Raw genomic sequence first — 27168 nt, 5'->3', positions numbered from 1 at the left:
TGAGCCCAAAGGGATGGAAAGTCACAGATTTCGCCAGTTCAAACAGGCATGGAGTCTAAAAGTGGCTACAGAGGCCCAGCCCAGGGCCTTTCCCTCCGAATTCAGGATCCACTGGTTTGCAGGCTTCTCCCTGGTGGACATAGAGATGGGTGGGAGGGCAGGGTGAGTACAGCCCACTTCCCACTGGGGGTAGGGTCAGATATCTGCCCCAGGAGCCTCCTCCTGACTGGGAGTATTCTTCAAGCTGCTTCCTCTCCAAGGCACAGAGAAAAGGCAAACAAAGTGATAGGCAAGGAAGAACTTTGAAGCCATAACATAAAATACAAATGAGGAGCAGAAATCGTTTATGGGTTTATTTGTTTGTTTCTTTTTCCTTCTATGCCATCCAATTTCATACAAGCCCCCCTTGATTGAGAAAATCCTAAAATCCACTGTCTTCTATAACTGGTTCTCTCCTTCCAACGCTGAAAACAAATCATGGCAGCTGTAGCCGTGATCTGATCTGAACCTGGTGTGTCTGTGTTTGTGTGTGTGTGTCTATCTATCTGTCTCTCTGTAACAGAGGGCAGCCTTAAAGTTCTGAACATCCTTTTGCCACCAGCTAACAAGTGCTGCAAGCAAGCATGTGCCCGCACACAGTGTATGGAGTGCTGAGAATGGACCACAGAACTCTTCTGTCTTGTTTACTGGGCTGAATATTTTGGACTTTTTCCAGAGAACCTAGAAACTTAGGCCTTTGGTACATGTGATAGATACTTTGGGTTTTTTTGTTTTGTTTTGTTTTGTTTTTTTAGTTTTTCGAGACAGGGTTTCTCTGTGTAGCCCTGGCTGTCTTGGAACTCACTCTGTAGACCAGGCTGGCCTCAAACTCAGAAATCCGCCTGCCTCTGCCTCCCAAGTGCTAGGATTAAAGGTGCGCGCCACCACACCCGGCTGATACTTTGGTTTTTAACCGTAATTAATTACAGTTATTTAGAAATAAATAATTTTATTTATTTTTAGATGCAGTCTCAGGTGACCCAAACTGGTCTCAAATTCCTGATCTTCCTGTCTCTACCTCCCCAGTGGGTGAATCACAGGCAGGAACCACCACACCGGGCTCTTGACCAGTAATTCAATCCCGGAGAATGCAGCTGGCTCAACCCAAGCATGGCCATCAACTTGAGCCTCGGCATTAAAGACACAATGACTTCAAGGAGGCTCTCTTTATCCTCAGGCCTCTCAATACTTCTGAGCCAGGAAAAGGCCCTCGCTTCTCATAGAGCTCTAGTGGGGTTGCCCAGCCCTGCCCAATAGACGCCAAGACGACGGTCGATCCAGAGTGTGTGCAGATGGATCTGGAAACCTCCTAGAAGACTGTACCGGGTGCTCAGACCAGCACTACCTAGAACGTCTGTGACTTCCGGAGGAAGCCGTAGGTCAAGCCTCTGGGCTTCACAATGAACATATCTCACCCTCTATGTTGGCACCTTTAAGACCATCACCCGCACTTTTGGAATATCTCTGGGTAATGCTGGAAGCCCACAGGTGGATCCGGGTCCTCTTGGCTAGGGTCCAGAGATATAGATAACTGACTGGCTTTTTTGTCCTTATGGCCTTTAATCCTGGTCTATGGACCCACTGGTGGATTGTCATAGCTGACTTTGTGAAAAACTGCCAGCCACATTGAGGGCAGGAGTAAGGACGCTCGCCAGCGTGGGTTCTCCTATGGCCTCCAATTTCAGAGCCCTGGCGAGAGCAGCGACCAGTCAGGGCATGAATAAGGCTTCTCACCTGTATGGATGCGCATGTGGCGCCGAAGATATTTGGAATCCGCAAAGGCACTGCCACAGTGAGTGCAAGAATAGGGGGTCACACCGCTGTGTACCACCCGCTGGTGCTCATGGAGCCTAGAGCGCTGGCTGAAGCAGCGTCCACAATCAGCACAACAGTAAGGCTTCTCCCCAGTGTGGACACGAAGATGGCTGGTGAGTGAAGAGCGCTGTGTGAAAGTCCTGCCACAGTGAGAACAGCGATGGGGCCTCTCCTCTAGGTGTATGGCCCGGTGCCTGCTCAGAGAAGATGGCCGACCAAAGGACTTGCAGCAATCAGGGCAATTGAATGACTTTTCGCCTGTGTGGGAATACATGTGATCCACCAAAGCGCACCGCTGGGTAAAACCCTTCCCACAGTCAGGACACTGGTGCGGCCGTTCCCCTCGGTGTATGGCTCGGTGGGTACTCAGGGAAGAATACCGGCCGAAGCATTTGTTGCAGTCAGGGCACTGAAATGGCTTTTCTCCTGTGTGAGTGTACATGTGTGCCACCAAGGTGCACCGCTGGGTAAAACCCTTCCCACAGTCAGGACACTGGTGCGGCCGTTCCCCTCGGTGTATGGCTCGGTGGGTACTCAGGGAAGAATACCGGCCGAAGCATTTGTTGCAGTCAGGGCACTGAAACGGCTTTTCCCCTGTGTGAGTGTACATGTGTGCCTCCAATGTGGACCGACGGGCAAAACTCTTCCCACACAAACTGCACCCGTGACGCTTGTCTGCCCTTAGGACCGTGGCTTGAGCACCACTAAGGGAGACAGCAAATGAGAGCTGTGGCTCCTTCTGCCCAGGTTCTGGAGAAAATGCCTTCTGCATTGCTTCAGTCTCTTCCCTTGGTCTCTTCCTTTCCTTCTCGGGCCTGCAATCTGCTGGGAGACCATGACAAAGCTCAGACTCTGACTTCTACTGCCCCTTAATTTCCACAGCCCCACATGGCGACAGACTGGACACAGGAGTGGAGAGGCCACAGCATCTGAGCATGCGCAGTGCGCAGATGTCCAGATGCAGCAAAAAGAAAGGGGTCTGGGGCCAGGCTTGGTGGTGCACACCTTTAATCCCAGCAATTGGGAGGCAGAAGCAGGCAGATTTCTGAGTTCGCCACCATCCTGGTCTACGGAGTGTGTTCCAAGACAGCCAGGGCTACACAGAGAAACCCTCTTAAGAAAGAAAGAAAGAAAGAAAGAAAGAAAGAAAGAAAGAAAGAAAGAAAGAAAGAAAGAAAGAAAAGAAAGAAAGAGAGAAAGAGAGAAAGAAAGAAACTTAAAGAAAAAAAAAGAAAGGGGTCTGTGTGGTCCCCTTTCCCAAGTGCAGTTGGCTAAGCACTTGTCAGAGGTGGACAGCAAGAGCTGAAGGAGACTCCAGAAGGCAGCCACAGTGATGGCAGCAGAGGAGTGGGAACGAGGAGGTACAACCTGTACAGCCTAGTGACCCTGTATATACGACGTGAGACCACTGGACAGAACAATCACAGCCCCTTTCCAGATGAATCCAGAGGCCAGCCATTATGGCTTTGGCCAGGAAACAGAAAAACAGGGAACAAACTGCGAGGCAGTAAGTGCAGTCACTAGAAGACACCACACAGACTGGCAACACAAAGTTTCCCCAGGCAAATACCCAGTCCTTCACCTGAGTGGAATTCTGTCTTGCACATGGCCACTTCTGGATCCTGGGCACAGGGTCCCCACACTTCGGACTCTTCCTCCACCCAGCAGATGAGCGCTGGTTTGGCGCCTCCGACTTCTAGAGGGAAAGATAGCAAACCCACTAGTCAGGAGGACGACCTAGTTGTTTCTGACCGCCCGTGCTCAGGGATCTCTGCTGCCACGCAGGACCCATGGTGTCACAGGCGGCGCGAACACAGGCGGCCAGGAAGGTTCTCACCGATATAGGACAGGAGACCATAGGTCTCGCGCATCACCTCTCGGTACAGGGCTCTCTGCGCCGGCCGCAGACACCTCCACTCCTCAGGGGAGAAGTACACAGCCACGTCCGCGAAGCTCACAGCCCCGGGTTTACAGAACGCGGGCGGTACCGAGGCCCTGTCCAGTGCATTCCGCTGCGCCATGGGGACTCCCCGCAAAGACCCTGGGTCAGCAGTGCAAGCCTGGGATTGCCGGCCCAGTCCAAGGTGTCCGTGGTCCGGTACCAGGGCTGAAAAGGGACAGGAACCAGGTCCGTGGGCACCTTAATGTAGGTAAAAATTGAAAACTGATAAGAGCACAGCGGAGATATCTGGAAGCCCGCTAAAAATGTGGACTTGGGCGGGGATTTTCAGGAACTATGCTCCCTAGCCATCCTGCCCAGGGTTGCACCACGTGACTTCCTGCACCAATGTCTTCAAGCCCTCATCAAAAATGGCCACAGAGTTTACAAGTTCCAGTCTGACAACAGGTCTCAGGCTGACAGGTCCAAGTGAGACTGCCTGCCAGTGAGGACCACATGCAGTTGAGGGTTTTAGGGCTCAGAAGATCCACAGCCCTCTCAAGGTCAGCTAGGTGGCAGCGGCCTGTGAATAGATGTTTAGTATTTTATTTTTGGTCGTTGTTTATCACGGAGCTAGAAGAAAGCCTCTGGAGGGAGGGCTGTTAATAAACTTTTTTTTTTTTTAATTAATTTCAAGGAGTACACTGTAGCTGTCTTCAGACACACCAGGACAGATGGTTGTGAGGCATCAAGAGGTTTCTGGGATTTGGACTCAGAACCTTTAGGATGAGCAGTCTGTGCTCTTAGCTACTGAGCCATCTCTCCAGCCCTGTTAATAAGCTATTAAATGAAGCAGGTCTCCGTTTGGGGTGGTTCCACCAGCTTGGTCTACAAATCTCAAACTAGTTGAGGAATACTGACTGCTCCTGATACAGATCAGACATCACAGAGCTGATCTTTGATCAGCCAGGACACCTGGGACATTCTGGATCATCTAATCTTCTAAAAGGTTAGATATACACCTGCCAATCTGGATTTCTCTGCCTCACTCTTAGGAGGGAGTTAAGATTTCTGGGCCTTTTGTGAGAGTCCCTGGAGGAATGAGGTCCTACTCACAGTCAGGCTTTAAGTCAGACTGATTGTTATTTTAATATAAAAGTACCTACTTACAAAAGGGATATTATCCTATTTGTCATCATTCAGAGCTGTTTGTGCTTTATAAAAAAGACAAAAAAGCCAGGGCTATGTTGGTGGAGGCACAGTGTGGGGCAAGTGAATGGGGTACCTCTGTGGGCTCATGCTGGGGCATCCATTCCTCCAGAGGGACCAGTTCACGATGGTACAGTATAGTATAGAGTTTATTTAAGGCATGGGGAGGAGAGTTGATGGCTTAATAGAGACAGAGGCAGGGAGACAGAGAGAGAGGGAGAGAAGGAGGGAAGGATAGAGGGAGAGAGAGGGAGAGAGAGAGAGAGAGAGAGAGAGAGGGAGTAGAACACATTTAGAGGGGGGAGGGGAATGGGTAGAGAAGGGACAGAGCAGAAGAGGGTTAGAGAGCAAGAGTCAAAAGGATGGAGCAAGCAGACCCTGTTATAATGAGTCAGGCATACCTGGCTGTTGGCAGAAAACTGGGGCAGAGCCTAGAAGAAATGCTAACATTCACCCATTTTGGTTTAATTAAAGAAGGGAAAATTAGAAAGAGGTGATGGTGAAGCAGGAGTAGGGTTGTCCTGATGACTGGCTATCACGATGTCTGACTACTTCCTGCTGACTTTGGGGTGCCATGTGTCTGGGAAACCTAAGAAAATGGGTATGGGGAGGTTGGTCCAGTCTTAGCAGAGTTGGCTGTTTCCTTGGTGTCCAGGGTCTGTGGAACCATCTGTGGGAGAGAGGAAGGAGCAACCCCAAGAGGTGCATCTGTGCCTGTGAAAGAAGATGGGAGCACCGGTGGGTTGCTTCTCTGGAGCTGTCCTGGATGTAGTAAATGGCTGGACTTGACAAGAAGCTGAAACACAAACACACATAAACACACACACACAACAGGTAGAGAATAAAGTTAAATAAATTTGGGAGAGAAACATCTTTTCTTAAGAAATTTCTTGAGGAAATGCCTCCATGAGATCCACCATGGTAAGGCATTTTCTCAATTATTGATCAAGGTGGAAGTACCCATTGTGGGTGTAAGGCCCCTGATGCTGGGCCTCTGCTCAAGTCCCGGGATGAGCTGGCCAGCACCCCAGTGTCCCGAGAGAAAACCACACCTGATGCAAACTGCAAGAGGTTTTATTATCAGCTAGCTGAGGACGAAGTCCCTCTACCTTGCAGGGCAGGGGAGTTCGACCCCAGTGGTGACAGTAGGGGGTTTTTAACAGCTAGCTGAGGAATTGGGAGGAGTTGAGAGGAGCTGGGAGGAGAGTTGGGAGGAGTTGGGAGGAGAGTTGGCTACAGCTCCTTTCTGGTGAGGGGGGGGGGGGAGTGAGCTGCAGCCTCCTCTCCAGCGTCTATCTCCATGTCCTTGGCACAGGAAGGCAGGCATCTCCGGTTGTACAGTATAGAAACAAAAAGATCTTTTGCTGGCTATAGAGAACAAAGAGCTTCTTTCTAGCTGTATTTTTAAAGATCAGGGAAAACAAGCTTGGGGAACATTCAGGGGCTTTACCTTCCAGGGAGAAACGCTCTAAGTCGGGGTCTCACATGGGCAGTGCCATCCCTGGGCTGATAGATCTGGGTTCTGTAAGAAAGCAAGCTAAGCAAGCCAGTAAGTAGCACCCTCCAAGGCTTCTATATCAGCTCCTGCCTCCAAGTTCCTTCCCTGTGTGAGAGCTCCTGTCCTGATTGCCTTTGGTGATGAACAGCAGTGTGGAAATGTAAGCTGAGTAAACCCTTTCCTCACAAACTTGCTTCTTGAGCATGATGTGTTGTGCAGGAATAGGAACCCTGACTAAGACAGGTAGCAAATGAGAACTTAGGCTATTGATTGGCAGGTGTACTTATCTGGATGGCGTATACTTGGTCCAGGAGAGGTAGATCTGATTGGGTTTCCTGTAGCTTATGAGTTTATAAAAGAGATAGAATTGAAAACAACAGGAACAGTCTTTAAAATGAAGTTAAGGAAAACAAAAGCTTTCCTGGAGCAGAAAGAACAAGAAGGGATTTTTCCTTCTGTCTAGGAGAATTAATATATTACATTTGAAAGACTACGGAAGGGCAGGTGAGATGGCTCAGTGGGTAAGAGCTCTTCCAGACTGCTCTCCCGAAGGTCCAGAGTTCAAATCCCAGCAACCACATGGAGGCTCACAACCATCCATAACAAGATCTGACTCCCTCTTCTGGAGTGTCTGAAGACAGCTACAGTGTACTTACATATAAATAAATAAATCTTTACAAAAAAAAAAAAAAAAGACTACGTAAATGTAAAACCTTGACCTTGGGAATATAGTTGATAGTATAGTTATGAAAGAGCAGCAGCTTAAGTCCATAGTTAAAAGACAACCAAAGGAACCTGTGCTAGAGCATGATGGCTGATAGTGTAGATTCCGCAGGAGAAACCCGTTATCTTCAAAGGCAATCGGTGAAACTTAGACTTTGAACTGGTGATTATACAGTTGGGTCATAGAGGAATGTTCTGTTGGAGTTAGGCTAATTTATGAGAACTGTACCAATTACTGTTAGCACAGTGGCATAGCAAGGAGAGGAAATGGGACACATTTAGTCACTGGAAACTGAGTTTAGATAGGAAAGTATTCTCATCTCTGTAACTGTTCTTTCTTCCTTATCTAGTTATGGGGCTAAAACGGTAGAAGAAAATGGAAGAAAGAAAAACCCACAAAGTATCCAAATCCAGTTCTAAGATGCCCAATATGGATCCACTCTGAATGGGAAATTTGATTCCCAATGCTGTTGAGAAACTGGTACAGGACAAAGGGATGGATATTTTTCTTTCCACCTTCCAGTAAACACTTTATTGGGACTGCCAGGACTGGATTATCCCCTGATTTGCTCCCAGAGAAGATCTTCTGCTTTTTCTTTTTCTTCTTCATATATTCTGTTTGGAAAAAGTTTGAGGGCATGGATTTAAAACAGGAAAAACTATGGGTGGGAATGGAGGGGTTAAGAAACACAAAGTGGCAGAAACGGGGAAGCAAAAGGGCCCACTCTGCACTTTATTTCTGAAAGCTGATAGCTGGCTTTCTAACTAGAAAAATTGAGGGTGGAAATGAAAGCCTTGGGAGTCAAGGAGCGCCAGAAAACAAATCACTAAAAGGCACCATTTCAGTCATGGAGCCAGAGAGCAGGAGTCTCTCCCAGGAAGAAGGAGGGAAAGAAATGGTGCTGGAGGGCAGAGGTCAGAGAAAAGCTTAACAAGGCAGAGGACAATCAAAGCCAACATCCCACTTTAATCAAAGGGCTTTTGTTTTTGTTTTTTAAAATATCTATTCTATGTATATAAAATACACTGTGCACTTTAGCTGTGTTCAGACACACCAGTTGAGGGGGCATCAGATCTCCATGATAGATGGTTGTGAGCCACCATGTGGTTGCTGGGAATTGAATTCAGAACCTTTGAAGAGCACGCAGTGCTCTTAAGCACTGAGCCATTTCTCCTGCCCTGAAAATAGTTTTAATCCCCAACCAACTGCACCACAAGAGTGGGAGGAGGGGTGACCCAGGGCTATGAGATCAGCATCAGCTTTCCCAGTTTCATAGAGCATATACCTTCTAATGGTGTGGAACAAGGTTATGGAGAACAGGATGTCGCCCTATAAATGATTGATCTTAGACAGTTTAAAGAGGCCATTGTTTTTATATGGGATGCATATGCCTTGTGTAAATTCTAAATAACTAGCCTACCCAAATAATGCCCGAGCTTGTTAGGGATTGGTGGCAGCTGTACTAGGGTCGACCCACTGTTGCAATGGTTAACATGGTGGAAGGAAGAACATGTGAGTATTGAACAGTGAAACAAAGCACAGAGAATGAATATGGGGAAAGACCAGTTACTAGTTGAAGGGCAGTACTTCAAGATACAAAACAGATCAAACGTAATGGTGCTGCTATAGAACAGTGCCACTTAGCAGCTTGAAGAACTCGGGATAAAGCTGAACCTGAGAAAAGGTCCACCTTGTCTACAAAGCGTATCCAAGGCTCTGCAGAAGCCTTCACTGATCTGATTTTTCTTTCAAAGATGAGTCTCAGCTGTGAACAAAGCCCTGCCAGACCCTGAATTGAGGCAGGCATCCTTAGAGTCCTCAGAATTTGAAAATTCAAATACCAAATGTTAAGAAAGCAAAACAAAACATTAAAGGTGCGGGCAGCAGCTATGGATGAGTGGATAAGGGGAATAAACAATATTGGTTCTAAGGTGCAGTATGCTAATATCAAAGGTCAAGGTGTAGCTAGGGGTCTCCAATATCAAACTGCCCAGTGTGTCAATTGCAGGGAATGCAGTCATTTTCAAAGACACTATGACCAAGCCACTAAAGGTCTCAGATCTCAAAATGCTTGGCACTTTCACTTTGGGAAATATGTTCATTTGCAACAAAAGTGTGAACAAGGCATCTCTAAGGGCAATGGTTCTTCTAAATACAAACCAGAAAGAAGGCCTAAGCTTCTAGGGGGTTTGCAGGCAATGTGTTAGGGTTTGCCATTGGACTGGGGAGTGCAGGTGAAGTGAGATATTCAAGGCAATTTTATTTGCATCAGGAAATAGCCTTGGGGCATGGAGCACCCCAGAACAAATTATGGGCTGTTTGTCCCTTGTCAGCCAAGGAGGAACATGCAGACCCCAAAACCTCAACTGAGTAGTACAGTTCTAATGCATGCTACAACAGGCAGTGCTGCTTTGGAGCTGGCCACAGATAACTATCTTACTCTACCCCTCAAGAGTCAGTGTTATAAAATATCTATTGGAGTTTATGGTCCTTTGACCTCAGGGACAATAGAAATGATCTTGGGAAGCAGTGGAGTGATATCCCAGGGTTTCATTTGTTCTTTCAGGAAATATAGGCGAAGATTTCAAATGAGAAATTAAAATTATGGCCTATGTATAGAAAAAAAAAGATTCATTTTAATGCAGGTGAGAGGATTGCTCAGCTGCTGCTGTTTTCCTGCATCAAAGGCAAAGCTGCTTCAGTGGAAAAAGCAGGAGAGGTCTCCTGAAAGCTTTGGTCACTGACCCAAAAATGCTCACTTCATTGATACAGTCTCTGTTTAAAATTTCCTGATATAGTCACTGAAAGAAAGATGAAATTTCAAGACCTGTAAGTCATATAAAATACTCAGAAGTTGCTGGTTGTTTGTGAGCCTAGAGGCTGCCTGTGACTGAGAATAAAGAAAAACAAACCCGGGCATGCCCTGTGATTAAAACATTCCCGGGAACAGCTTAACCTTAAAGATAAAGAAGAATGTGAAGACATAACAGGGTTATCTGAACTGAGTCAACAACACACAGAACTCTGACACCCTGCACTTAAATGTAATTTTTCTGCTGATGTTTGAAGAAGCCAATAGTGTGTTGCTATGCTGAATTCCACACCCCTAAGCCCCTTACCCCATAAAAACCCCTAACTTCAGAGCCTCGTGGCCGACATCTGTTATCTCTTGTGTGGGATGCATGTTGGTCCGGAGCTCCGTCATTAAACGACCTCATGTAATTACATCAAGATGGTCCTTCATGATTTTTTGGGTGCACACCGAATCAGGAATTGAGTGGGGGTTTCCTCACTAGGTTCTATCAACACCACAATTAATGGCTTCAAACAGAAGTAAGGAAATATACTGACAATTTTGGCATTTTGGTTACCTTAAAAGACACAAAAGCATTGTAAGAATATTTTCATCTTAACTCCAGGTGTGGGATGTGGGGCTGCCTCAGTGTCCACACTGCTGACTACAACTTGCCTCCTGCTCTAACGTGGGAGTGAGTTTGCCAACTGCAGATAGTTTCTGTGATTGTGTGATGATTGGCATTTTGGGGACTTTTCAGTGGGTATATAAATGCTAGGGACCTGAGAGGGTATGTGGTTAGTTGGTTATGGTCTGTTAAGTGGTTGTGTCCAAAGAAGAGAGAACAAAAAGTAATTAGGTATTCTAACAAAGATCAAACTTGCCCCAATGAACTCAAGTTCCCTAATAGCAGAATCGTTTAAGGATGACATCGCAGCATTTCTGATACCTGAGTTATTCAGGGGTACTCTTTCCCTTTCTCTCTATCATTTTCTCTCTTATGTAATGTTAGGGGGCAGCAAGGGTGGAAGAAATAACCCACAAAATAGCTGGGGATTGAATTTGGATTCTTAGCTTTACAAAGTACTAACAGCTGTCTTCACGAGCACTGCCTCATTTTCCTGCTTTTTTCTTTTACTGTTAGTTTAACTATAGTCAGTATGTGCACATGGTGCTCACAGAGGCTCTACCAGCAGCAAGACTGACAGGTAGTTGTGAGACATCTGGCATGTTGCTGGGAATTGAACTCAGAACTCCTGGGAGAAGAGTCTACTCTCAGCTCACTGAGCCATCTTTTCAGGCCCTGGTTGTTGGTTTTTGTTTGTTTGGGGACACCAGCCCACATGGCTTTGATCCTCCTGTCAGATTCCTCAGGGTTTGACTCACAGGTGTTTGCCAGGCATCTTGTCAGGAACTCATCAGAGATGTGAAGACAGCAGAGGTGAACTTAATAGTAACCTGAGTCCTAGTCCCCTGGAGACTACAGAAGAGGATCTTCTGAGGTCAGGGTAACAAATACCAAGATGTCTCTTAAAAATTGTGTGCTGAGGAGATGGGTGAGAGGTTAAGAGCACTTGCTGTTCTTCCACAGAACCAGAGTTTGGTTCCCAGTGTCCACATCAGCCCCCTCACAATTGCCTGTCGCTCCTGCCACCCTCTCCTGGCCTCCACAGTGCATCTACCCAGAGACACAGTGTTAGAGGCAGCAGTGGACTGTGACCCTGCAGCTTCACTGTGGTCTTGGGCCAGTTGCTGAGCCTCCTCTGATCTGTCTTTGAGCCCAAAGGGATGGAAAGTCACAGATTTCGCCAGTTCAAACAGGCATGGAGTCTAAAAGTGGCTACAGAGGCCCAGCCCAGGGCCTTTCCCTCCTAATTCAGGATCCACTGGTTTGCAGGCTTCTCCCTGGTGGACATAGAGATGGGTGGGAGGGCAGGGTGAGCACAGCCCACTTCCCACTGGGGGTAGGGTCAGATATCTGCCCCAGGGGCCTCCTCCTGACTAGGAGTATTCTTCAAGCTGCTTCCTCTCCAAGGCACAGAGAAAAGGCAAACAAGGTGATAGGCAAGGAAGAACTTTAAAAGCCATAACATAAAATACAAATGAGGAGCAGAAATCGTTTATGGGTTTATTTGTTTCTTTCTTTTTCCTTCTATGCCATCCAATTTCATACAAGCCCTCCTTGATTGAGAAAATCCTAAAATCCACTATCTTCTATGACTGGTTCTCTCCTTCCAACGCTGAAAACAAATCATGGCAGCTTTAGCCGTGATCTGATCTGAACCTGGTGTGTGTGTGTTTGTGTGTGTGTTTGTCTGTCTGTCTGTCTGTCTGTCTCTAACAGAGGGCAGCCTTAAAGTTCTGAACATCCTTTTGCCACCAGCTAACAAGTGCTACAAGCAAGCATGTGCCCGCACACAGTGTATGGAGTGCTGAGAATGGACCACAGAACTCTTCTGTCTTGTTTGCTGGGCTGAATATTTTGGATTTTTTCCAGAGAACCTAGAAACTTAGGCCTTTGGTTCATGTGATAGATACTTTGGTTTTTAAACCGTATTTAATTACAGTTATTTAGAAATAAATAATTTAATTTATTTTTAGATGCAGTCTCAGGTGACCCAAACTGGTCTCAAATTCCTGATCTTCCTGTCTCTACCTCCCCAGTTCGGGGATCACAACAGGAACTACCACACAGGCTCTTGACCAGTAACTCAATCCCGGAGAATGCAGCTGGCTCAACACACACAGAGCCATCAACTTTAGCCTCGGCATTAAAGACACAATGACTTCAAGGAGGCTCTCTTTATCCTCAGGCCTCTCAATACTTCTGAGCCAGAAAAAGGCCCTCGCTTCTCATAGAGCTCTAGTGGGGTTGCCCAGCCCTGCCCAATAGACGCCAAGACGACGGTCGATCCAGAGTGTGTGCAGATGGATCTGGACACCTCCTAGAAGACTCAACCCGGTGCCCAGACCAGCACTACCTAGAACGTCTGTGACTTCCGGAGGAAGCCGTAGGTCAAGCCTCTGGGCCTCACAATGTACATATCCTACCCTCTATGTTGGCACCTTTAAGACCATCACCCGCACTTTTGGAATATCTCTGGGTAATGCTGGAATCCCACAGGTGGATCCGGGTCCTCTTGGCTAGGGTCCAGAGATATAGATAACTGACTGGCTTTTTTGTTCTTATGGCCTTTAATCCTGGTCTATGGACCCACTGGTGGATTGTCATAGTTGACTCTGTGCAAAACTGCCTGCCACATTGAGGGCAGGAGTAAGGACGCTCGCCAGCGTGGGTTCTCCTATGGCCTCCAATTTCAGAGCCCTGGCGAGAGCAGCGACCAGTCAGGACATGAATAAGGCTTCTCAACTGTATGGATGCGCATGTGGCGCCGAAGATATTTGGAATCCGCAAAGGCACTGCCACAGTGAGTGCAAGAATAGGGGGTCACACCGCTGTGTACCACCCGCTGGTGCTCATGGAGCCTAGAGCTCTGGCTGAAGCTGCGTCCACAATCAGCGCAAGAGTAAGGCTTTTCCCCAGTGTGGACACGAAGATGGCTGGTGAGTGAAGAGCGTCGTGTGAAAGTCCTGCCACAGTGAGAGCAGCGATGAGGCTGCTCCTCTCTGTGTATGGCCCGGTGCCTGCTCAGGGAAGAGGGCCGACCAAAGGACTTGCAGCAATCAGGGCAATTGAATGACTTTTCGCCTGTGTGGGAATACATGTGGTCCACCAAGGTGCACCGCTGGGTAAAACCCTTCCCACAGTCAGGACACTGGTGCGGCCGTTCCCCTCGGTGTATGGCTCGGTGGGAGCTCAGGGAAGAATACCGACCGAAGCGTTTGTTGCAGTCTGGGCACTGAAATGGCTTTTCTCCTGTGTGAGTGTACATGTGTGCCACCAAAGTGCACCGCTGGGTAAAACCCTTCCCACAGTCAGGACACTGGTGCGGCCGTTCCCCTCGGTGTATGGCTCGATGAGTGCTCAGGGAAGAATACCGGCCGAAGCATTTGTTGCAGTCTGGGCACTGAAACGGCTTTTCCCCTGTGTGAGTGTACATGTGTGCCTCCAATGTGGACCGCCGGGCAAAACTCTTCCCACACAAATTGCACCCGTGACGCTTGTCTGCCCTTAGGACCGTGGCTTGAACACCACTAAGGGAGACAGCAAATGAGAGCTGTGGCTCCTTCTGCCCAGGTTCTGGAGAAAATGCCTTCTGCATTGCTTCAGTCTCTTCCCTTGGTCTCTTCCTTTCCTTCTCGGGCCTGCAATCTGCTGGGAGACCATGACAAAGCTCAGACTCTGACTTCTACTGCCCCTTAATTTCCACAGCCCCACATTTGGACAGACTGGACACAGGAGTGGAGAGGCCACAGCATCTGAGCATGCGCAGTGCGCAGATGTCCAGATGCAGCAAAAAGAAATGGGTCTGGGGGCAGGCTTGGTGGTGAATACCTTTAATTCCAGCACTTCGGAGGCAGAAGCAGGCAGATTTCTGACTTCGAGGCCAGCCTGGTCTACAGAATGAGTTTCACGACAGCCAAGGCTACACAGAGAAACCCTCTCAAAGAAGAAAAGAAGCCCGGCGTGGTGGCGCATGCCTTTAATCCCAGTATTTAGGAGGCAGAGGCAGGCGAATTTCTGAGTTCCAGGCCAGCCTGGTCTACAGAGTGAGTTCCAGGGCAGCCAGGTCTGCACAGAGAAACCCTGTCTCCAAAATCAATCAGTCAAACAAACAAACAAAAAACAAAAGAAAAAAGAAAAGAAAAGATAAGGTTCTGTGCGGTGCCCTTTCCCAAGTGCAGTTGGCTAAGCACTTGTTAGAGGTAGACAGCAAGAGCTGAAGGAGACTCCAGAAGGCAGCCACAGTGATGGCAGCAGAGGAGTGGGAACGAGGGGCTACAACCCATACAGCCTAGTGACCCTGTATATAGGAGGTGAGAGCACTGGACAGAACAATCACAGCCCCTTTCCAGACGAATCCAGAGGCCAGCCATCATGGCTTTGGCCAGGAAACAGGAAAATAAGAAGAAAATGCCAGGCAGTAAGTGCAGTCAACTAGAAGACACCACACAGGCTGGCAACACAGAAGTTTACCTAGGCAAGTACCCAGTCCTTCACCTGAGTGGACTTCTGTCTTGCACATGGCCACCTCTGGATCCTGGGCACAGGGTCCCCACACTTCAGACTCTTCCTCCACCCAGCAGATGAGCGCTGGTTTGGCGCATCCGACTTCTAGAGGGAAAGATAGCAAACCCACTAGTCAGGTGGACGACCCAGTTGGTTCCGACCGCCCGTGCCCAGGGCTCTCTGCTGCCACGCAGGACCCACGGTGTCACGGGCGGCGCGAACACAGGCGGCCAGGGAGGTTCTCACCGAGATAGGACAGGAGACCATAGGTCTCACGCATCACCTCTCGGTACAGGGCTCTCTGCGCCGGCCGCAGACACCTCCACTCCTCGGAGGAGAAGTACACAGCGACGTCTGCGAAGCTCACAGCCCCGGGTTTACAGAACGCGGGCGGTACCGAGGCCCTGTCCAGTGCATTCCGCTGCGCCATGGGGACTCCCCGCACAGACCTTGGGTCAGCCCCGCGCGCCTGGGATTGCCGGCCCAGTCCAAGGTGTCCGTGGTCGGGTACCAGGGCTGAAAAGTGACAGGAACCAGGTCCGTGGGCACCTTAATGTAGGTAAAAATTGAAAAAGGATAGGAACACAGCAGGAATTCCGGAAGACGGCGAAAAAATTTGGACTTGGTCTGGGCGTCTCAGGAACTATGCTCCCTACAGGTCCTGCCCAGGGTTGCACCACGTGACTTCCTGCACCAATGTCTTCAAGCCCTCATCAAAAATGGCCACAGAGTCTACAAGTTCCAGTCTGACAACAGGTCTCAGGCTGACAGGTCCAAGTGAGACTGCCTGCCAGTGAGGACCACATGCAGTTGAGGGTTTTAGGACTCAGATGACCCACAGCCCTCTCAAGATCAGCTAGGTGGCAGCGGCCTGTGAATAGATGTTTAGTATTTTATTTTTGGTCGTTGTTTATCACGGAGCTAGAAGAAAGCCTCTGGAGGGAGGGCTGTTAAGAAGCTTTTTTTTTTTTTTTTAAATTTCAAGGAGTACACTGTAGCTGTCTTCAGACACAGCAGGAGAGATGGTTGTGAGGCATCAAGAGGTTTCTGGGATTTGAACTCAGAACCTTTAGGATGAGCAGTCTGTGCTCTTAGCTGCTGAGCCATCTCTCCAGCCCTGTTAATAAGCTATTAAATGAAGCAGGTCTCCGGTTAGGGTGGTTCCACCAGCTTGGTCTACAAATCTCAAACTAGTTGAGGAATACTGACTGCTCCTGATACAGATCAGACATCACAGAGCTGATCTTTGATCAGCCAGGACACCTGGGACATTCTGGATCATCTAATCTTCTAAAAGGTTAGATATACACCTGCCCATCTGGATTTCTCTGCCTCACTCTTAGGAGGGAGTTAAGATTTCTGGGCCTTTTGTGAGAGTCCCTGGAGGAATGAGGTCCTACTCACAGTCAGGCTTTAAGTCAGACTGATTGTTATTTTAATATAAAAATACCTACTTACAAAAGGGATATTATCCTATTTGTCATCATTCAGAGCTGTTTGTGCTTTATAAAAAAGACAAAAAAGCCAGGGCTATGTTGTTGGAGACACAGTGTGGGGTAGGTGAATGGGGTACCTCTGTGGGCTCACACTGGGGCATCCATTCCTCCAGAGGGACCAGCTCACGATGGTACAGTATAGTATAGAGTTTATTTAAGGCATGGGGAGGAGAGTTGACTGCTTAATAGAGACAGAGGCAGGGAGAGACAGAGAGAGTGAAAGAGGGAAGAATAGAGGGATTGAGAGGGGGGGAAGAGAGAGAGAGAGAGAATGAGTAGAATACACATAAGGGGGGGTAATGGAGAGAGAAAGGACAGAGCAGAAGAAGGTTAGAGAGCAAGAGAGCAAAGGGACAGAGCAAGCAGACCCTTTTATAATGAATTAGGCATACCTGGCTTTGGCAGGAAACTGGGGCAGAAATGTTAACATTCCCCCATTTCGGTTTAATTAAAGAAGGGAAAATTAGAAAGAGGTGATGGTGAAGCATGAGTAGGGTTGTCATGATGTCTGACTATCATGATGTCTGACTACTTCCTGCTGACTTTGGGGTGCCATGTGTCTGGGAAACCTAAGAAAATGGGTATGGGGAGGTTGGTCCAATCTTAGCAGAGTTGGCTGTTTCCTTGCTGTCCAGGGTCTGTGGAACCATCTGTGGGAGAGAGGAAGGAGGAGCTCCAATAGGTGCATCTGTGCCTGTGAAAGAAGATGAAAGCACCAGTGGGTTGCATCTCTGGAGCTGTCCTGGATGTAGTAAATGGCTGGACGTGACAAGATGCTGAAACTCACATACACACACACACACACACACACACACACACACACACACACCAGGTAGAAAATAAAGTTAAATAAATTTGGGAAGAGAAACATCTTTTCTTAGGAAATTTCTTGAGGAAATGCCTCCATGAGATCCACCATGGTAAGCCCATTGTGGGCGGTGGCATCCCTGAGCTGATAGATATGGGTTCTGTAAGAAAGCAAGCTGAGCAAGCCAGTAAGTAGCACCCTCCAAGGCTTTTATATCAGCTCCTGCCTCCAAGTTCCTTCCCTGTGTGAGCTCCTTTCCTGATTGCTTTTGGTGATGATCAGCAGTGTGGAAGTGTAAGCTGAATCAACCCTTTCCTCACCAACCCGGTGGTGATAATTCACCTACATGGGACAGAAGGAGTTCTCTCATGTCTCCTGGTACCCTGGCTCCTGTCGAGGTTATGGGCCAGTCATCCCCCTCAAGAGAAGCATGGTCCCAAGCAATGTCCCAAGCTTCTGACCTTCAGGCTAAACTCCTCCTCAGTTACCTAGCAACAGTAAAGATAGCAGCCTACCATAGGAGGGGCTGCTTGGCCCCTCCTCACTCTCTTGCTCTTACTCTCCTCTCTCTCCCTCTTACTCTCTAGCCTTTCTTCTCTCCCTCCTTTTCTCCCTTCTCTCCTCTTGTCCATGGCACGTCTCTCTCTCCTTTCTACCTTCTCTCTTTCCCCCTCCCTTTCTACAATAAAGCTCTAAAACCATAGACTGTTTCTGTTCATCAAGGCCCGCTGCGCAGACTCTCCCGTGTGTGAACCTCTCTCCCTAAGCCCTTTCTCCCATAACCCCGGGGCACAGGGTGTCACCCCGGGGCCCCTTGGTTTCCGGGGCTGTCCACCCCCCATTGATTGGGGTCAGTGGCTTAGATGCCCACCTGGGGCCGAGTTGAAAGCGTCTGGCTGCCGGGCGTGGTGGCTCACGCCTTTAATCCCAGCACTTGGGAGGCAGAGGCAGGTGGATTTCTGAGTTCGAGGCCAGCCTGGTCTACCAAGTGAGTTCCAGGACAGCCAGGGCTACAGAGAAACCCTGTCTCGAAAAACCAAAAAAAAAAAAAAAAAAAAGAAAGTGTCTGGCTGCCCTCCCATGTCTGCCTGCCCAGAGCATAGGAGTAACTCTGGCTGGACCTGGGCTATCCTCCTCCCCCCCGCCCCTGCTTTCCCCCACCCTCTTTTAGTTCCCACATGTCTGTCTGTCTGTAACTGAGGGCAGCCTTAAAGTTCTGAACATCCTTGTGCCACCAGCTACCAAGTGCTGCAAGCAAGCATGTGCCGGCACACACAGTATATGGAGTGCTGAGAATGGACCACAGAACTCTTCTGTCTTGTTTGTTGGGCTGAATATTTTGGATTTTTTCCAGAGAACCTAGAAACCTAGACCTTTGGTACATGTGATAGATACTTTGGTTTTTAAACCTTAATAAATTACAGTTGTAACTTTATTTTTAGATGCAGTCTCAGGTGACCCAAACTGGTCTCAAATTCCTGATCTTCCTGTCTCTACCTCCCCAGTTCGGGGATCACAACAGGAACTACCACACAGGCTCTTGACCAGTAACTCAATCCCGGAGAATGCAGCTGGCTCAACACACACAGAGCCATCAACTTTAGCCTCTGCATTAAAGACACAATGACTTCAAGGAGGCTCTCTTTATCCTCAGGCCTCTCAATACTTCTGAACCAGGAAAAGGCCCTCGCTTCTCATAGAGCTCTAGTGGGGTTGCCCAGCCCTGCCCAATAGATGCCAAGACGATGGTCAATCCAGAGTGTGTGCAGATGGATCTGGAAACCTCCTAGAAGACTCTACCCGGTGCCCAGACCAGCACTAGCTAGAACGTCTGTGACTTCCGGAGGATGCCATAGGTTCAAGCCTCTGGGCCTCAAAAAATGTACATATCCTACCCTCTATGTTGGCACCTTTAAGACCATCCCCCACACTCCTGGAATATCTCTGGGTAATGCTGGAAGCTCACAGGTGGATCCGGGTCCTCTTGTCTAGGGTCCAGAGATATAGATAACTGACTGGCTTTTTTGTTCTTATGGCCTTTAGCTCCTGGTCTATGGACCCACTGGTGCTTTGTCACAGCCGACTTCGTGGGAAAGCGTCTGCCACACTGAGGGCAGGGGTAGGGTCGTTCACCACTGTGGATCCGCCTGTGGGCTGTCATGTCAGAGCTCTGGCGAAAGCAGCGTCCACAATCAGGGCATGAATAAGGCTTTTCACCCGTGTGGGTGCGCATGTGACACTGAAGATATGCGGCCCGGGCAAAGGCTCTGCCACAGTGAGTACAAGTGAAGGGGGTCACACCGCTGTGTACCACCCGCTGGTGCTCATGGAGCCCAGAGCTCTGGCTGAAGCAACGTCCACAATCAGCACAACAGTAAGGCTTCTCCCCAGTGTGGACACGGAGATGGGCAATGAGGCCAGAGCGATGCGTGAAAGCTCGGCCACAGTCAGAGCAACAATGAGGCCGTTCCCCTCTGTGTATGGCCCGGTGCGAGCTCAGGGAAGAAGGCCGGCTGAAAGATTTGTTGCAGTCAGGGCAATGGAATGGCTTTTCGCCTGTGTGAGTGTACATGTGCGCCACCAATGTGGACCGCTGGGTAAAACACTTCCCACAGTCAGGACACTGATGAGACCGTTCCCCTCGGTGTATGGCTCGGTGCATGCTCAGGGAAGAAGCCCGGCCGAAATACTTGTCGCAGTCTGGGCACTGAAATGGCTTTTCACCTGTGTGAGTGTACAGGTGCTCCACCAGTTTGGACTGGTGGACAAAACTCTTCCCACACACATGGCACCCATGACGCTGGTCTGCTTTTAGGATAGGGTTGTACACTGCAACAGTGGAGTGACCCTGCTGAAAGTTCTTGGACAGCAGCTCCAAGTTAGAAGAAGGGGAAGCAAAGGAGGGGCGTGGCTCCATAGATCCAGCTTCTGGAGAAAATATCTTCTGGGTTGCCTCGGTCTCTTCCCTTGATTTCTTCCTTCCCTTCTCGTGCCTGCAATCTGCTGGGAGACCATGACAAAGCTCAGACTCTGACTTCTACGCCCCTCGATTCCCACAGCCCCACATGGAAACAGGGCACAGGAGGGGAGAAGCCACAGCACCTGAGCATGCGTGGTGCACAGATGTCCAGATGCAGCATAAAGAAAGGTGTCTGTGTGGTCCGCATTCCCAAGTGCAGTGAGCTAAGCACTTGTCAGAGGTGGACAGCAAGAACTGAAGGAGACTCCAGAAGGCAGCCACAGTGATTGCAGCAGAGGAGTGGGAACGAGGAGGTACAACCTATACAGCCTAGTGACCCTGTATATACGAGGTGAGAGCACTGGACAGAACAATCACAGCCCCTTTCCAGATGAATCCAGGGGCCAGCTATTATGGCTTTGGCCAGGAAACAGGAAAACAGGGAAGAAACTGCCAGGCAGTAAGTGCAGTCAACTAGAAGACACCACACAGGCTGGCAACACAGAAGTTTCCCCAGGCAAATACCCAGTCCTTCACCTGAGTGGACTTCTGTCTTGCACATGGCCACCTCTGGCTCCTGGGCACAGGGTCCCCACACTTCGGACTCTTCCTCCACCCAGCAGATGAGCGCTGGTTTGTCGCCCCCGACTTCTGGAGGGAAAGATAGCAAACCCCATGAGTCAGGGAGGTCGACCCACTTGTTACAATCACCCGTGTCCAGGGAACTCGGCCGCATGACCCACAGTGTCCCAGGCGGCCAGGAAGGTTCTCACCGAGAGAGGCCAGGAGACCATAGGTCTCGCGCATCACCTTTCGGTACAGGGCTCTCTGCGCCAGCCGCAGACACCTCCACTCCTCCGGGGAGAAGTACACGGCCACGTCCGCGAAGCTCACAGCCCCAGGCTTAAGGAATGCAGGCCGAGCGGAGGCCCTTTCCGGGGCCATCCGCGGCGCCATGGGGACTCCCCGCACTGTTCCGTGATCCGCCTGGCGTCCCCTGGATCGCCTGCCAGATCCTAGGTTGCCGCGGTGGGGTACCAGGTCTGAGAAAGGACATATATCAGGTCCGTGAGCGCCGTAATGTAGGTAAAAATTGAAAATTCCTAGAAGCAGGTACAGGTGCAAGACGTGGTGAAGAACTCATAGAAATGGTAGCAGTATTTGTGCATAAACGTGTGGGGGCGGGGCGGAGCGGGTGGGGGGGGAGTAACAAGAACCGTGATCCCTGGGGTCCCGCCCAAGGTTACGTCACCGGATTTCCTGGGTAATTGTTTTCTAGCCCTCATCCAAAATGGCCAAAGTGTCTACAAGTGCCAATCTAAGACCAAGACTCAAGTAGACATGCCTATGTGGGCGGGGACTCCAGGACCGCGAGTATCATGCAGTTAAGGAACCGTACAGATTCTGGATGTTCACATCACTCTCCAGTTAAGCTAGGTGGAAGCAGTCGGTGAATTTCGGGTTGGGGTAGAATCTGAGAAAACTCACTTCAGAGATAGAAGCTTAAAAATGAAAGCTTTATTTCTGTGCACGCGTATGTAGTGGCCAATTTGGGAGCTGAACAGCATCCCGGAACAGATTTTATAACGTTTTCATAGGATGAAAACACAAAGCAAGGGGGACTTGGGTGCGCTGTTGCGTTAATCAGTCACACTTTCACACAATGGGTTAAGCAAGGAAGTTAACTTTGGTGACTGGACCTCATCATCGTCACTTTGTTTCAGGGTCCTTGATTTAGCTTTTGGAGTCAGGTCGCATCCTGGACTGGCCTGGAATTTATAATGATAAGGGAACAAAGGAGTGGGCAATCTGCACATTTATGACTTGTGTGCCTTAGTTTAGACGGCAAATAACAGAAACGTCCCTCTTTACAGCCTTTACTGGATAACAAACTTGAAACACCTAATTCACAGGATAGTTGTTAGTTCCAGCCTGGGAACCTGAACCCTGTCAGCAAGATGGAGGTTGTTTCTGCAATGGCTGGACTCAGGAATTAACAGGTGTTTGGTGTTTTCCTTCTGGTCAGTGTATTGTGGAGCCCCAGAAAGCCTGTGGCAGGAAGAATATTAATAAGCTAGAAAGTGAAGCAGTCTTAGAGGTTGTTTCCACCAGCTTGGTCTACACATCTCAAACTAGTTGAGAAATACTGTCCTTGACACATGTCTGAGATCATAGAGCTGGTCTTTGATCAGCCAGGACACTCAGAACATTCACGACCTAATCTTCTAAAACTCTACATCTGCCCATCTGGATTTTTTTCCCCTTCACTTCCAGGAAGGAATTAAAGTTTCTGGGAAGATTGTGAGATTCCCATGAAATATCCAAGAGAGGAATGAGGCCCTACTCACGGTCATATACATTCAGGTTTTCAGTCTGGTTCATTGCTATTTTAATATAAAATACCTACCTATGAAAGGAATCTTGGCTGGGCAGTGGTGGCGCACGCCTTTAATCCCAGCACTTGAGAGGCAGAGGCAGGCGGATTTCTGAGTTCGAGGCCAGCCTGGTCTACAGAATGAGTTCCAGGACAGCTAGGGCTACCTAGAAACCCTGTCTCGAAAAAACAAACCAAAAAAAAAAAAAAAAAGGAAGAAAGAAAGGAGTCTTATCTGTATTCAGCATCATTCACAGCAAATGTTAATTTGCTAAATTTCTTTCTCACTGGGGAGGGGCTTCAGCCAGACTTCAGGACAAGGGGCTATCTCCCTTTATCATGCACCCATAATTTTCCCTGCCTTTCTTCTATGTCTTGGTGCAAATACATTGGGTCAAGATCAGGTTTCTGCTCACTAGGTCTGTACTAAGCTTAAAGATGGAGCAGGGATGACTTCCCATGGCCCAGAGTGATTTCAGATCTCCCAGCAGATTGTGCCAAGGTCCGAGTGACACAGGGAGCTTCGGCTCTGGGAGGCTGCTGACAGTGAGTGCCAGGATGCATGCAGTGCACAGCTATGACAGCTTTGGTGGAAGTGCTGCTCTGGGCTGTCAGCTGCTGTCTTCAGATGTGAAACCCATCGTTCCAAGCCCCCTGCCTTTTAAAGTTTCAGTGGGATGCTCAGATGTTATCTGATGGGCCTGACACCAGCATCCTCAGCGGCTGTGCGTCTGTCTGACAGAGTGTTCATAGCCAGAATACACAAAGAACTCAAAAAACAAACAAACAAAATCCACATATGACCCATTCAGAATACGGGCATAGCATCTGAACACAGAGTTCTGAAGGGAAGAAAGAGGAATGACTAAGAAATATCTCCAGAAATGTTCATCATCCCTAGCAATTACAGAAACGAAAGTCAAAACAATGTCTTTTGAGATTTCATCTGCCCCCAGCCAGAATGGAAAAAAAAAATGAACAGCTTAACTAACAATGAATGCTGCAGAGGACACAAGGAACGGGGCTGCACGTTCACTGTTGATGGGATGGAAAACTGGTCCAGTCAGCCTGGAAATCAACCAAAAAGCCTAAGAATAAATCTTCCACATGAAGGTAGCTCTAGCACTCCCTGGCATATGCACAGAGGACTGAGCATGCTATTCCACAGGTACTCGCTCAGTCAAGTTTCTTTCTCTTTCTCTCTCTCTCTCTCTCTCTCTCTCTCTCTCTCTCTCTCTCCCCCTCTCTCTCTCTTCCTTTCTCTTTGTGTGTGTGCGTGTTGTGTGTTTGTTTTGTTTTGTTTTTCCCAGACATAGTTTCTTTGTGTAGCCCAGATGTCCAGGCTGGGCTCAAACTTACAGAAATCCTCCTACCTCTGCCTCCCTAATGCTGCGATTAAAAGGGTACACCACCATGCCTTGTTCTTGCTTAGCCATGTTAATTGAAGGGGGGAACAATCCAAATGTCTTTTGTTTTAAAACTTAATAACAGAAATGTGATACATAGGCACTGTGGAGCACCACTCTGCTGTGTAAAGAAGAATGAGATGTCCAGGGTGCAATGGCTATTCTCCTTGTCAGCTTGACTATATATGGAATGAACTACAATCCAGAAATATCCAGATCTTGAGGCTAGAAGACACGCAGGCCTTTAATCTGGATCTTGAGGCACACCTTTCCTCTTGGTCACACCTTCTGCTGGAGGTCTACCTAGGACAATGGAAGAAGGAAGGGTTTGTTCTTCGCCTGCTTGCACTCACTTGCCAGCACACCCATGAGAGCCTATGTCTTCAGGATTCCAGCTTACATAGAAGACCAACTCAAACACCCAGCTCTGTGTTTAGCAACTACTAGAATTCTTGGACTTCCCATTCACAGCTGTCACAGGTAGAGGCAGCCTGCAAATCATTTGTGACTCTAGAGAACCCTGACTAATACAGAAGTTGGTACCTGGAGTGGTTCCAGAGGAGCCGCAGTATAAGGATGATCACTTAAGTACCTGGAATAGGCTTTGTAATTTGCCGGTACCTTCTAATTCACCAGCACCTTCAGCAACAAAACCTCGAGTCACATTTTCTCTCTAATGGGAGCTAAAAGAATATTGTAGCCCCTTGGTGGAAAGTATATTTCGAACTTAAAGAAGTAAATGCCTTTGATTATCTTGATCCATCCATTGTGAATGACAATGGATTAGGTGAGGCAGTTTTAGAAACTTTCTACAGTTTGGGAGAAAATAAGGAAAATAACGTTTACTGGTTGGCTGCTGTCTTAGTTAGGGTTTTACTGCTGTGAGAAGACACCATGACCAACTCTTCTAAGGAAATTTAATTGGAGCTGAATTACAGGTTCAAAGGTTCAGCATGGCAGCATTCAGAAAGACATGGGTCTGGAGGAGCAGAGAGTTCCATCTCTTGTTCCAAAGGCAGCTAGGAGAAGACTGGCTTCCAGGGAGCTAGGATGAGGATCTTAAAGCCCACACCCACAATGACACACTTCCCCCAATAAAGGCCACACCTCCTAATAGTGCCACTCCATGGGCCAAGCATATACAAACCATGACATCTCCTTATAAGTTGATAAAGGGGCGTGCTGGGGTTCAGGGGTTGCCATACAGACCATACAAGCACTGATCTCAGCTAAGCAAGATTAGTTGACTGAACACATAACCTAATACTGAATGCTCAGGACCACAAAAAGGACTCACAAGCCGAATTGCCATACTACTCCACTCTCAGGGCAGGCTTTTTATGGGATGAACCAGGTTCAGAAATTTAAAGGGCAAGGAGGGGAGCAGTTGGCTTCCTAGGCAAAGTACCATCAGCTAACCTTTAAGCTGATTGGTCCTGGGTAGGGTGTGGATGAGTGATGAACAGGGGAATTTCAGAACATTGAGATAACAGAGCATGAGTATTATAATCACAACTTTTGACTTATTAGTAGCATTCTTCAATGTCAGCCACAAAAACCACAGTGATCCTGCCGCTCCTGGTGCTGCTTGTGTGCTCTGTCAGTGTGAAGCGGCAGCTGAGGAGACTCAGGCGCTCGCCATGGCTGACGAGAAACCCAAGGAAGGAGTCAAGACTGAGAACAACGATCATATTAATTTGAAGGTGGCGGGACAGGACGGTTCTGTGGTGCAGTTTAAGATTAAGAGGCATACACCACTTAGTAAACTAATGAAAGCCTATTGTGAACAGCAGGGTTTGTCAATGAGGCGGATCAGATTCTGATTTGATGGGCAGCCAATCAACGAAACCGACACACTTGCACAGTTGGAAATGGAGGATGAAGATACGATTGATGGGTTCCAGCAGCAGACTGGAGGTGTCTACTAAAAAGGGAGCCTGCTACTTTACTCCAGAATTTTGTTATAGACCAAGAATACATTCTCAATTAGAAAGCCACAATTTGGTCCCACCACATCCTGACTACTAGAGGATAGTTTTCTCTTCTTTCATTTCCCTGTCCCCATTTCTTTATTGTACATAAAGTAACTGGTGTATGTGCACACGCATAGTGCTCTTTTTTTCTTTTCCTTTTTTAAATGAAATGGCCAATGTTCTGTTCTGGTTGACATCAGATGGAGATGGTCTGGGGGAAAATACTGGGTTTGTGAAGATACCTGCTTCTCCAATAGTGGCATGCTCATTCAGCTCTTATCTTTATATTCCAGTAAGTTATTTTGCTCTCATTGTTTTAACAAAAGAACCCAACAACACCAAATCCTTGCATACCTTGTTTGATTGGAGAATTTTAATGTGTTTCATTTATCATTGTAAAACCAAGGACAATTTTATAACTTTTTTGTATGTAGCTGTTACATGTAGGGCAATCTGTCTTTAAGTAGGGATAAATTACTCTTGAACAAAATGATCCTAGATAGTTTTCCCTTCAAGTCAAGCGTCTTGTTGTTTAAATAAACTTCTTGTTTAAAAATGAAAAAAACAAAACAAAACAAAAAACAAATCACAGTGAGCTCACATGTAGCTGCAGGAAGGGCCGCCCAGTGGTCAGCTCTAACTCAAGATAATTTAGACGTTAACAGTTCATATTGACCTTTGATTTGATTGGCCCTCCATAAAGCTTGTGGACTTTCCTTTCTTTTCTTTTCTTTTTTGTTTTGTTTTTTTGTTTTTGTTTTTGTTTTTTTTTTTTTTTTTTTTGAGGCAGGATTTCTCTGTATAGCCCTGGCTGTCCTGGAACTCACTTTGTAGACCAGGCTGGCCTCGAACTCAGAAATCCACCTACCCCTGCCTCCCAAGTGCTGGGACTAAAGGCATGCGCCACTACTGCCTGGCATTTCTTTCTTTTTTTTCTAATTTTTTAAAAAAGATTTATTTATTTATTATAAGGACACTGTAGCTGCCTTCAGACACTCCAGAAGAGGGCACCAGATCTCGTTATGGATGGTTGTGAGCCACCATGTGGTTGCTGGGAATTGAA

General features: G+C 48.1%; 3 protein-coding genes and 1 pseudogene across 5 annotated transcripts; 1 reads left to right on the top strand and 3 right to left on the bottom strand.

Moving 5' to 3' along the window:
• Positions 1–2269: 2269 nt before the first annotated feature.
• LOC110298071 (uncharacterized) lies at positions 2270–4096 on the bottom strand. Its single transcript, XM_085841304.1, has 3 exons — positions 3729–4096; positions 3437–3550; positions 2270–2676 (listed from the first exon to the last, which is right to left on the bottom strand). Exons 1-3 carry the CDS (start codon positions 3873–3875, stop codon positions 2536–2538), a joined length of 402 nt encoding a protein of 133 aa, XP_085697430.1. The 5' UTR covers positions 3876–4096; the 3' UTR covers positions 2270–2535.
• Positions 4097–12072: 7976 nt separating this feature from the next.
• On the bottom strand, positions 12073–15750 carry LOC110298376 (uncharacterized). 2 transcript variants are annotated; one of them, XM_085841302.1, is made up of 3 exons: positions 15336–15750; positions 15081–15194; positions 12073–14231 (listed from the first exon to the last, which is right to left on the bottom strand). In XM_085841302.1, exons 1-3 carry the CDS (start codon positions 15517–15519, stop codon positions 13276–13278), a joined length of 1254 nt encoding a protein of 417 aa, XP_085697428.1. In that variant the 5' UTR covers positions 15520–15750; the 3' UTR covers positions 12073–13275. The 2 variants fall into 2 exon arrangements, with proteins under 2 accessions (XP_085697428.1, XP_085697429.1); XM_085841303.1 differs by having other exon boundaries at positions 13936–14231; positions 15373–15750.
• Positions 15751–18807: 3057 nt separating this feature from the next.
• Znf764 (zinc finger protein 764) lies at positions 18808–21526 on the bottom strand. Of its 2 annotated transcripts, none has more exons than XM_021167881.3 (3): positions 21126–21526; positions 20890–21003; positions 18808–20393 (listed from the first exon to the last, which is right to left on the bottom strand). In XM_021167881.3, exons 1-3 carry the CDS (start codon positions 21307–21309, stop codon positions 19306–19308), a joined length of 1386 nt encoding a protein of 461 aa, XP_021023540.1. In that variant the 5' UTR covers positions 21310–21526; the 3' UTR covers positions 18808–19305. The 2 variants fall into 2 exon arrangements, with proteins under 2 accessions (XP_021023540.1, XP_029335280.1); XM_029479420.2 differs by having other exon boundaries at positions 20890–21000.
• Positions 21527–25744: 4218 nt separating this feature from the next.
• LOC110299069 (small ubiquitin-related modifier 2 pseudogene) lies at positions 25745–26245 on the top strand (annotated as a pseudogene).
• Positions 26246–27168: the final 923 nt, after the last annotated feature.

This window comes from Mus caroli, unplaced genomic scaffold (genome assembly GCF_978045245.1).
Source record: "Mus caroli unplaced genomic scaffold, Mus_caroli_1 scaffold_8, whole genome shotgun sequence".
NCBI lineage: Eukaryota > Metazoa > Chordata > Mammalia > Rodentia > Muridae > Mus > Mus caroli.
This window is presented reverse-complemented; position numbering and strand designations above follow the sequence as displayed.